Genomic DNA, 11,941 nt, shown 5'->3' with positions numbered 1-11,941 from the left:
TATTACCGGCCTCATACCTGTCATCGCTGCTCGATAGGGCTTGTGTTCTCAGGACGAGGCAACATGCTTCCCACAGCTGATCATTTAGAGATTATGCAAATCAGCAAGGGCTACAAATAAATCCTGAAACAAATAAATACTTCCAATTTCAAGAAGACATCCTCGAGGAGTTCTATTTTCTTCAAACATGCCTTAGTTATTCTATTATTGTAAAAAAAAATCTATTTTAAATGTGACATTATTGTAATATTTAATGTTATCTCGTGTTCAGATCCAAAACCAAACCTTGGAGGGACAAGTATGGTTAAAGATAATAGGATATCTTCAGTAATGAGCATATTTTAGTTACTTGCTTTATCCGGAGGCTGATCTTGAACATTGAAACCTGGATAACATGCCGTTCTGTCTTTAGAAAGTGAATCACAGCTTGTTTCCAAACTTGGCACACCTGCCATGTGAGCGTTCCAACAAAACCAGGTGACTCTGTCTCCAAACAGAAGGAAAACAAAGAACCAACTTTAATGATAGAATCAAGTCCAACATGTACCAAGGACAAATCTTGTCTTTCTTGTTATTACGAACACGATCTCATAAAACATAAACACCTGCTCGGTGACTGACATGAATCAGAGTATTACGGTCCCCCCCTGCACACACACATTTTACAGGACAAACTTAAGGAATGACCTCATGCCGGACCTCTGCAGTCTGGCTTGGCTTTGAACAATAACTGGTTTGTGCTGGGTCTTCTTTCGAACTGCGAATGTTGACCGCAGTTTAAGTCACTTCCTCCCCAGCTCTCCTCGCTTGTTTACGGAAAGCCTGCATGTATTTCGATAATTCTTTCCACCGGGATGACGCGGAACGAGCCGTCCAGGGTTAACGCCAACCGCACACCTGAAAGAGGACTAGTTCCTCCTCTGGAATGCTTCCATTCAGCCAGCCTCAAACGTAACGATCACAGTGACGTCACAAAAAAAATGACGCGGGCGAACGACGGAATAGTTTTCTCTAAATAAACATTTAATGACTGAAAATAGCACGGTTACAGACAGAGAAAAGGAAAGCAGGTGTCGGGATGATTTCTGTGCAGCTTCAACTGTTGGATATTTTTATGCACAGCTGAACATTAAGGGAGTCAAACAACGACCAAGCAGGAAGGCAATGCTTTGGCATGTCTCGGTGGCATCGTATAGAGGTAATGATACAAAAAGAAAATGTTTTAATTTACAGTTATTGAACTAATAACACTGTATTTAATTCAGTCAACAAATATATACAGATAATCAGCAAATAGGAATCGTGGCAACTTCATACAAAAAATATACTGTAACTGAATGAGTGTTGCTGACCTGTGTGCATGTGATTACAGTAACTGAAATGTAACAAACTCCATCCAAACGATCTTCACCCACTGATAGATTGTGAACACCTCTGCAGTGTGAAAGTGGTTGTAAACGTTACTCCCGCTTTTCTCGGCTGCCATCATTTCAGGAGTCACACATTCCTTTTCTCGACTTACTGAAGCCTCCGTCTAACACTTGAATTGATCATGAATGGAGAGAGCTTTAACAAATACAGAACTAAACGACTAAAGTAAATACTGACAGTCCTCCGCTCTCCGGACTGCCACCTGCCATTCGCAGCGCATTAGCGGCTTGACTCCACCCCGACTTGATGTCCACCTGCCGAGGCGCTGCCTACTGGGTCCGGAGCTGGTAATCTGGGGAGGAAATTGACAAAACTTAATCAAATGGACAAAGAAAAAGAGGGAATCTGAGAGAAATCTAGTGGAGGCGGCTGATGCTTTCCGCTCAGATCAAATGAAATGTAAAGGAAATGAGATGAGGATATTTGGCAATTAGCTGCAACATTAGCCAAAAGAGCAGCATGTGCAACCTTGGTAATCTCAATATGATGATTGGAGGAAGCGCGGAAAAAGAAACTTCACTTTCTCACATTTCACAGGACATTGCCACACTGCCTCGTGTGTCCCGTTTTCTTAAAACTGCATCTGTTCAAGGTTAGTTCCCATCGGTTTGCACCGAGTTGCCCAACTGTTGCCTAATACCTGCACATATGGGCACAGCTGCGGCTGAACTCCTGACCTACCTCCATTCTGGGTGATGTAGCGCACCCACGGCAGGGCCTGATAGCCACTCTTCTCAATGATCTTCAGATAACGCACCTGCCAGGGCACAAATGAGGAAAAAAAAAAAAAAAGCTGTTACAAACACGTTTGAAGTAAACAGAAACAGCGTCGAGCTGCAAATCTAGAGTAAAATGCATCGCTGTGATCTGTGAGTCATTTGCAGACATGAACTCGTTTCAGATGGTAGAAAAAAAAAGCCTGAAAATAAAAATTTTTCACACATAATCTAGACTGCTGAAGCTGCTGAAGATGACTGCAGAGTATCACAGCATGTATCTTAGATGGGAAACGGGTTTAAGATAAACATACCTGCAGGAAATTTAAAGCAAAAGAATTCACATAACCTGCTTGTCTTTAGACTTTGGACAGAAAGAGACAGAGAGCACTCAGGAGAAAAGACAAAAGACAAAGCAGCTCAAGAAGCCATATTTAGGTACACTGAATGCTTGTATTTTCTATTTTTTGTTGAAGAAGAGACCGTTTCTGGTGAAGAATGCACAAAGGAAAAGCTAAAAGATTTATGAAAACATGAAACTTAGTACTTAGAGTATATATTGTTTCATTAATTCCAGTAGGACAACTGCTAAACTGATGCTAATCTGAACCTGCAGCATTGTTCAAAATACACATTTTGAGTGGAGTGCACCTTTAAGCTTGCGGTGAGCAGTAGGTTGTAGTAGTAGTGGTGTTACTGATGAGGAAGCAGTAGTATGAGTCACACCAAGAAGAAGGAAGCAGCTACAGAGCAGCTTTCAAGGGACACACTATGTTCATTTACATAACTGTAGGGTTTTTTTTCAAGTACTGGGAGCAAGAAGAAAAAAAGTGCACATCAGCATAATTAAGATACAACTTTCACAAGGCATTAACTGATATTTCAGCTGCCTGGTGTTACCACAGAGCTGAATGTCGAGAAGAAACTCTAAAAATATCCTGCCAGCATAATAAGTGAGAAACATGATTGCACAATTTTTTTTTTCCATTCAAGTGAGGAAATAAAACGCAAGAAACTTATTGATTTTGTAGTATTTGTAAATGATGAAATGTTACTTTAGTTTCCTTCTTGTGGTAGAACATGCATGTTAAACAACTTAAAAATTCTCGCAGGAGACTAATTTGTACGTGACGTTAAGATTCAGCAGGTAAAACTTGAAGGAATGCATATCGCCCGCCGCCTTTCATGCCTGAATTTAAGACTAAAATCACCTTAGTCTAAAAAAAAAAACAAAATGAGAGCCTTATAGCTTTCTTGGTCAGTCCTTTAAAATAACAATATGCACAATCTGATGCGATATTTTATGATCTGTTAGTACTTGTTGTGAATGAACGTCAGCTACCACACCAAATTTTAGCTTAATATCTGTAAAATTCACTGAGGTATAGCCACTTGTTGTAGTCTGCTGTCAATTAGCTGAGGCGGCCAACTTGATTTTAGTTGACTCCAAAAGTTAATCAGTTGTAGATGTATACCTGATAATTACTTTCTGAAAGTTTCATTTAAATCCTTTAAGTTATTCATGATATATTTTGATAACGGTACAGACACACAACATCATTATCCTTCCACATTTTCCTTCGGGTGATAAATATTTTCAGCAGGGAGAATAAAAAAAAATCTAAAAGTTGCAATTTTCTGTGTGAAAATGCCAACATAACCCCGAGACGTTCCCATCTGAAAGCGGGACAGACAGCGCTGGAATTTCTTGATCAGGAGGCGGCAGCGCCCTGGCAGGGGGCCTCTGCACCAGCTGCCTTGTTATTACCTTCCACTCCTCGGTGAGGTCACAGCGAGAGCGAGAGAGAGCGAGAGAGAGCGCCGTGGTCACCAAAGACATGACGACAAACACGCAGACGCGGGATCACCGAGTCTGCCGGCGCAGCACTTCTCCTCGCGCCCTGCAGCCAAACATGCAGTCGGCCTGACCGTGGGTACGCAGTCAGCAAAACGGCATGAAAGGACAGCCTCCCGCAAAATATCATTATGGCTTGTAAGATGAGAAGGGAAAAGGAGGATGTTTGTAGTATCTCCTTTGGTAAGTACAGACTGCATGTGTGGTCTGGATTTATCAGGCTGTGGACCAAAATCCAGCTGCCAGCTTGTTTGGCTTCTCTCACCTACAGGGGCAACATTTGAAAATAAAAACAACATCTTCTTGCCACTCAGCCAGCATGTGGGCTTACGCAGTTTTCTAGTTAAGTTTATACGGTGGCGTTACGTGCATCACACACACTTCACATGAGCACTTCCCTACACTTAGTGGTGGAGTTAGGAGCAACTTTCTCATGCTTTGATATTTACATGCGTCTAATTAAACTTCACAGCCTCTTCTCATACGTAGAGAGTGGCGTTGCTGGCTGCATTAGAGTCTGAGACCCAGTCTGCTGGTGCCCTATAATAAGGGAGAGGTCGCACGCTTGACACAAAACTGTGATGGGAACACGGCTCTGAGTTGGTGGGAGCACCGTCGCTCCCGACATGGGAAAAAATGCCCGTTGGTCACTTAAACCGAGTCCCAGTTAGCTATCACAGCATCCCACTCGTCTAAAATTATCTTTTTCCAAACATACTGAAAAGCAAAAACTATACGTGAAGTTCTCACCGATTCGCAGAGCAAAGTGTGAGAAGTTCCGTCTCGTTAAATAAAAAGTTCAACCTGCCTGAGTGGTCGCCAGCGCTCTGCTGAGGTACGTTAGGTCCTAGAAACAAGAAATATATCTCCCGGGTGTCGTGTGGTTTTTCGAAACAGACCTTTACAGGTGGCTTCCTTTCAGGAAGTCATAAAGTTAGCAGATGAAAAATACACTCTTGATATTAGTGTATTAACAGAGTTTCAGAGGTGATCATATACTGAATATGTGATGGCTTTGTGAACAGAAAGATGGAATTGAACTCGTAAATTTATTGGCTTTAAACTTGCTTTTTAGTACTCACTTAAACAAAATGTTTAAAGGCTTATTTAGGGGGGGAAACAGGCTTTCTTACATTTTTATTACAAAACAAATACTGTTTGCTAAAACAACCTTTTCTATTCATCTCCTAAAGGGTTTTTCAGTTCATGCATAAGGCTAAAGCAAACAACCTAAACAGAACTGTTCATTTCAGTAGATTTAGGCAAATAGAGGAAACAAACTGCCTTATTCTCATCACTGCAGCAAAAACATTACAAGGGTGTGTCCAGATTGAAGAGAACAGGAAACCCGCTTGTGTTTGAAGACAAGTTATCAAGGTTTGTTGAAAAACCACAAAAAGAGGATCAATCACCCAAACACAGATGAGCATGAGAGAACTGTCTTCTGCAGAGAACACAGCGGCCATTACAGTGTATGACTCTGCATTCTTCTGCAAATAAAATAAGATAAGATAATTCTGAATGAGTGTGTGTTGTTGATATGTTGTCTTTGCATCATTTCTATGCATACACAGGTTTTGAAAGAGTTTTGACTCTGTTATTATTAACATAACCTTTTATAGTTTTAGGGTTTTAAAAAGATGCCGCATTTCAACGTAGAAAAATGCTCATCACAGGAATATGCACCTCATCCTTTTCAAACAAGTTCATTCAAGTTTTGACAATGAATTAAAAGGACAAAAAGGGGCTATTTCTTTCAACTGCCAGTTCAAAAGCTTAAAAATTCCCAAACTAGACCCCTGTTTTCCATTATTGTCCATTTCAGCCACTTTGGTCTGAGCTTCTTGTTTCCGAGTGGGCCGCGTCACGTCTGTGAAAACTTAATAAAGTTTTACTGATGATGATGATAGGAAATGCTTGGAAGCAGGAAAATGTGTCCTCTTTAACTCTTTTAATGACTCATCCAGAGACACTATTAAAGTTGAGACATAAATATGCGCGTTAGCAGGAGATCAGGGTTTATGAAATCAACTGCAAGTTTATCTCGGAGCTTACTGTCAAAGATATATCAGTCCTCTCATACAGAGTTACTGAGAAGTCAGAAAAACAGGACAAGTTCGACCATTCAACAACAATAAAACCTGATCTCGAAAAATATACTGGCAAATAGCTACAAAATCATTTCTCTGGATGAGATAGATGTTGAACATGGAATGATAGGAAACACACAAAGAACACTCTTTTATTTCTGGCCGAAATCTGATATTTGAAATGAAGCTAACCTTGTTTCCACTCACCAGGACATGGGAAAACTTAATTTTGTGTTGCGGCGCTACACATATAATCACAGGACAACTGTGATTATACGGTAAACGTAACACGTGTGTGTCAGTCTGCGGTCAGCATAAGGGAAACATGAAATATAAACATTAGTTTCTCTCTCTTTCTGCTGCATGGAAATTACAATCAAACTCCAATTAATCTACCAACCTGGTACTAGGAGTGACATTTAATATCACTGTGATTAAGATAAAAACGGAGGGCCAAGTTCAAGTTGATGAGCAGTTTGCATTTTCTGGTTGTTGCAACAACAGAGTTTTACTACAGAGGGAGTTTATTGGTGCTCCCATACTGCCCCCTCTGGCCAGAAAGAAGACAAAACAGTGGAAAGGAAAGACGGATACAGATGTGGCAATAAAACTAACATACAGAATAATAATCAAATCCTAAAACCGTCTTCTTTGTGAAAGCTTTTAGGTGTACAGTGAACATCCATCTGTCCCAACCTCTCTTTGTCCTCTTTGTCAAGCACTTTGTAACTTAGTTAAGAAAAGTGCTCCACAATACGTTATTATGACTATGACTGACTGAGCAGATTTATTGAATGCATTTTTGAACCTTTGTGTTTTGGTTTGACAGCCTTTCAAAGATTAGTGCCTGACAGAGGTCATGAGGGTCAAACCTACCTGGATCCCCGAGGTGGTGAAATACGGGATCTCAAACTTGACACTGATTGGCGGCTTCCCCTCTTTGTCCTCAGCCTCTACGCTCGGGAGACCAAAGTGAGCTCGCATCAAATACTCCTTTCCTCCCTGTGCGACAAGTTGCAACACATTTTTTTTTATTTATGATACCAAAAAATTGAACTTACTGTGTTATAATTGATAAAACTAAAACCATCTAGTCATTCTTTGTCGTTGTGGAAAGAAAGACTGACAAGCTAAGTTACAAACTAAAGAGTGAACTGTTGCTAGAAACAAATTAAACGGAAACAATGAAATGAGTACAGTCATTTGTATTTTTCAGTGTGAAACTCTTGAGTCACGTTTTGTGCTCACAGGGAAAGACTTGATCGACCAGACGATCTCACTGTTCTCGGGCACCCACTTCACGCTGCCTACTGTGGTCTTGAATTTGGGTGAGTCAGCGTCCGTTGGCACAGGAATGTGAATCTCCACGTTGTTGGCTGTGGAGCGCCTCTTGAACTGGCTCTTTGCCTACGAAACCAAAACAGGGAGGGCAGGTTTAACACGATGTGCTACCTAAACCAGGCATTGAGCTGGGACTTGAATTGTTGTTTTACATAAGCACTGTAAAGTCAGGACTGTCACTCTTGACAGGAAGACACATTAGAAAATAAGTCTCAAAATCAAAGCAGTACACTTTGTTGTGCAGGTGAACACACTTTAAGCCAGTCTGAATTGTACTAGAGCCAAATCCTTTGTTGTTTTTGTTTTTTTCATGAACCCTGGAGTCAAAGTGCAACAACCGTTTAGCTACAAAGGACAGAGCAGCTAATCCACCAACTGAAAAAGTAACAAACCTTAATCATGTACTCGATCCGACTGTGAGAGTGCTTCTCAATAACAGACTCGATCCAGATCAAGGGCTTCACCTGTGAGACAAATAAGACATTAGGTGCAATAAAGTTTAAAGATTTTGTTCATTTGTATCATTTGTGAAGGGCCTGCTAGTTTAAACAGCGTGTCACAGTCACCACCTAGTGGGCGGCCCCCGCTACTACATCAAAAGTAACCAAAGAATCAAAGAAAATGAGATAAATGAGTTTTTTAACTGCTACCAAAAAGAAACAAAATAGTGTAATATTCATATTTGAATTCAGAGAAATTGATCTTGGTGTAAAATCTGTTTTGCTGAGAAAATCTAAAAGACAAAACTAAATTTGCAAACAATATCATCAAATGTTTTTATTCCAACTACATTTGCAGTCTGTCCTTAATAATTGTTACTTTGGGATCTGTCTAAAATAAAACACAAGGTAGTGGAGTATAAGGCTCATTCAGACCTCCTTGTTTGGATCCGTTTCTGCCGACTACCCTGGAGGTTCAGGCACGTTACTCACATGAGTGTTTAAGCGGTAAGACATCAGCTCAAACTCCCCGTCTGGAGGAATGAAGGAAATGGTGCGGTCGTTCTCGAAGCGAGACAGACGGACACATTGATGAAACTTGACGTCCTCCAGCTCAACTGATTTACTCTTCCCTCCTATAATGAAAACATTTGTTATAATTGATAATAATATACAGTATGAAACGATACAAGCATGTGCAACGCAATTTTGTTTTGCATACTCTGTGAATTGGTTTCTTAATCAACAAGCTAAAGTAAGTTACTGCTGGACGAGATTTAAACAAAAAAAAAACAACTTACGTCCAGTGTTTTCAAACAGAACCTTGTCATTTAGACCCAGACGCAACTCGGGCATCCCAGACAGGAAAACACGCATCTTAATGGAGCCAACAATCTCACTACGCAGGACATTCCCATTGGCACTAACCTGAAAGATAAGGAGATTCAAAAAAATCAGGGGGTCAGAAGGAGTCAGAGAAACCCACCCAAAGGAGGGGTTATCCATTTAAAACAAAAAAAACCCCAGATCTGACACTGTTGTGACACACACACACAAAGAGGAAACAGGCAGCCACTGTTACTGACATTCCTTGTGCAACAGAGGCCTTTTAAACAAGAAGCTCCTACCAGAAGGTTGACTGACTCAATGACATCCAGGAAGACCTCATTCTTCCTGTACTTGATGCCCTCTGACCTCCAGGAGACGGCATTGGTGACTGTGGCGGGGGGTCGTGGGGCACCAGTGTCGAGCTTGTGCCCCTCCTGGGTAATGTATCTAAGAGGGGAAAAATGCAAACACAAAGGTAAAACAGAGAAAAGTGGAAATGAACTGTCTGTGGCAGTGCGTCCCCAGAAGAAATCTAAGAACAAAGACTCCTGTGGTTACAAGGGAGGATTAACTGATTTATTCATTTACTGGACTTAAAGAACTCTCGGGGGGAAAGGGTATCCAAAGTTAGCCCACTACATATTTGCTTCATCCACAGTTCTTTAAACAGTCATTTACAGCTCATAATGTCAGACAATAAACTCAGTTTCCCTTGAAGACACAGAAATGACAAGAAAATATCAAAAAAACAACTTGAAGGACCAATGTTTACATTTAGTGGTAAATTTGCACATATGCATTTAACAAAATTCCCATCTGCCTTCATTATGTAGGTAAACTATAGTAAAAAAGACTTACTCTTGCAGAATCTTGCTGTCGGTGGTTTGAGGGTAACCAAAGTCCATCAGCTCATCCATCAGCTCGTATATGATGACAAAGTTATCTCTAATGCTTTCTTCCTCCAGCTCTTTGAAATACTCTGAAAACACCTGAAGCACACAAATATAGCTTCACAAACCTGTTAAGACAGTGTAAATATATGGTTTAGTAAGTGCTAAGCTTAGTAAGAGCTCCTGTTCCTACCTGGACAATTTTGTACAAGAAGGAGAAAACCAGTGAGACGCTGGCATTTTTCTTGGATGTTGCAACCACTGATGTGATTGGGGTTAAGAATTTTAGCTATAAGAGAGAGAGACTTATACAAAAATAAATCACTGAAACGTTTTGTGTTAATAGTGTGTTTGTCTGTAAGATTTTACATGGCTTGGCTTCATTTCATCAAAAACAATCAGCATTAGGCTACTACAACCGGAGGAGACTGTAAAATACCACATAGAAAAGAATAAAGAATAAGTCTGGGCTTTAATACAACGCTGTATTAATAAGTAAGGATACAGTAAAGATTATTGTGTTTGATCCACATAAAACGGACTCCCCCATGAGCCAGGATTGGAGAGAGTGTCCCCTCCTCCTCTTTGTCCATCAGAAGGGTCATGAAGTGCTCAATCTCGGACATGTCAACATCTCCTCGGTAGTTTCGGCACACCAGGACCTAAAAGGGAGCAGTTAGGAGCAGAAATCTGTTACAAAGATGTAACAAAGATATCATACAACAGTCAGCTACCAACAGAAACAGACCCAAACGTGCAATGTTTGGTTAACTGTACTTTCCTAAGTCTTCTTTCCATCATCATGGCATCGGCTTAATATATTCTAGTTGCCAATGATTTCAGGGAGGCCTGTTCAACATCTTGTTCACTTTATAACAAATCCATTAATGCACACATAGGAACATAAATGAATACACATGAAGACTCTTGTTACTGGGAGGAAACATTATTAAACATTAACACGTTTAATAGTTAGTAAACGTAACTCTGTCAATTGCCAACAACCCAAGAGGCCACATCTCCTTTTTCAGTGCGGAACTAATGTTTAAAGTGCAATAACTCGTTTCCTTCCTCTACTTCTGCATCAGTCTTTTTCATTAGACAATATCTGTTTTTCTTGTTAATAACAGATTATTCGATTTTATTCTGTTCAAATCTACTTTGTTCCATATAACTGTAATTGTTTTTCTCTGTGGTTCTGCAGAAAGCACTTGTGAAATTAAAACAATGGTAGAAATTTAAAATTTTGTCTACAGGCTCTTTTAAAAGTGTATAATCTTGCATCAGTTTCACTTTTATTTGGAACCATGAGTGTTTTTAATCTAAATGCCACAATGCTGCCATATGTACCACTACAATGAGACTTTAGTTTTTCATTTTACTTTGAAGTAAAACAATACAACTCGTTTTTTTTCTTTATAGTTTGAGCATTTGTACAGAAAACAAGAATGCACTTCAGCAACCTGTTACAATAGATGAGTTCCGTAAAACTTTGAAATTATTTTTGACAACTTTTGCGCCGAATACAACAGATGACGGTCGTGGTTAAAGAAAAGTCTGTGCAAATACGGTGAAAACAATCTAGCTACTACTTTTTGGGTGCTAATCTTTAAACTGTAAATTTCCTACGGAGATTTGGAATGACTTGCCTCCCTCTGGCTAACAGCTGGTCACCTGATTGTTAAGTCAGCTGGAATTAAAATTTCTTTTGAAGCTATACCTTTTAGTTGTATGCATCATATGAATAAAGAATCCTTATTAATGTGTAAATTAGGGACTTATGTCAAAAGTCAAACCCTTAATACAGCAAAAGATTGCGTTATGTTCAGTCCTAGCTGCCACATCTTAATCTGTCAAAGAAAACTGTAGCAGGATGCAGGCTAGGCTAACGCTAGCTTAGCAGCGATGTTCCGTTATCTTACCTTTCCTTTTAGATCCAAGACGTACACGGCGCTCGCAGACATCTCGGACTAGTTTATACGAGCTTACCTTAGCTCGTTACAGAAGAACCTCACGGAAAATATTTTATAATCACAGGTTTACGTGACACATAAAATATCAGACTTTCCATTCATAATACTGGACATAAAACCATCGTTTCCGCTGTATCTCCAACGAGCGCCCTCTATGGAACAGGAGGACTAACCACAAGTGAAAGCGAGTACAGTATATATTTTATTTCTTTCTTTCAGTTGTTTATGTATTTATTTACTCCACCTTTCAGTGTCTGATTTTACATACAACACGGTCAAGTCAACATAATATGTACTTTAAAAAATACAAATAATCGGTTTTCATCATAGCGTTTCCAGAATTGTTTGATATTTAGATATAAAAACACAGGAAAATA

General features: G+C 39.9%; 1 protein-coding gene across 1 annotated transcript; it reads right to left on the bottom strand.

Moving 5' to 3' along the window:
• Positions 1 to 1,002: 1,002 nt before the first annotated feature.
• ap1m1 (adaptor related protein complex 1 subunit mu 1) lies at positions 1,003 to 11,712 on the bottom strand. Its single transcript, XM_017410786.3, has 12 exons — positions 11,514 to 11,712; positions 10,097 to 10,253; positions 9,785 to 9,852; positions 9,560 to 9,690; positions 9,001 to 9,148; positions 8,674 to 8,800; positions 8,366 to 8,508; positions 7,826 to 7,897; positions 7,341 to 7,499; positions 6,969 to 7,094; positions 2,113 to 2,188; positions 1,003 to 1,723 (listed from the first exon to the last, which is right to left on the bottom strand). The coding sequence occupies exons 1-12, from the start codon at positions 11,553 to 11,555 to the stop codon at positions 1,701 to 1,703; spliced, it is 1,272 nt and encodes a 423-aa protein (XP_017266275.1). The 5' UTR covers positions 11,556 to 11,712; the 3' UTR covers positions 1,003 to 1,700.
• Between the last annotated feature and the right edge of the window lie 229 nt (positions 11,713 to 11,941).

This window comes from Kryptolebias marmoratus, linkage group LG20, assembly GCF_001649575.2.
Source record: "Kryptolebias marmoratus isolate JLee-2015 linkage group LG20, ASM164957v2, whole genome shotgun sequence".
Taxonomy (NCBI): domain Eukaryota; kingdom Metazoa; phylum Chordata; class Actinopteri; order Cyprinodontiformes; family Rivulidae; genus Kryptolebias; species Kryptolebias marmoratus.
Note: the sequence above shows the minus strand (reverse complement) of the source record. Positions and strands in the feature narration are given on the sequence as shown.

What these genes read in the sequence shown, in the direction of transcription:
- ap1m1 (XM_017410786.3), bottom strand. Translation starts at nt 11,555, where the DNA reads ATGTCTGCGAGCGCCGTGTACGTCTTGGATCTAAAAGGAAAG. An exon ending in CTTACCGCTTAAACACTCAT is followed by an intron (nt 7,898 to 8,365) that starts GTGAGTAACGTG and finishes TTTGTCTCACAG; the next exon opens with GTGAAGCCCTTGATCTGGAT. An exon ending in CTACATCACCCAGAATGGAG is followed by an intron (nt 1,724 to 2,112) that starts GTAGGTCAGGAG and finishes TTTCCTCCCCAG; the next exon opens with ATTACCAGCTCCGGACCCAG.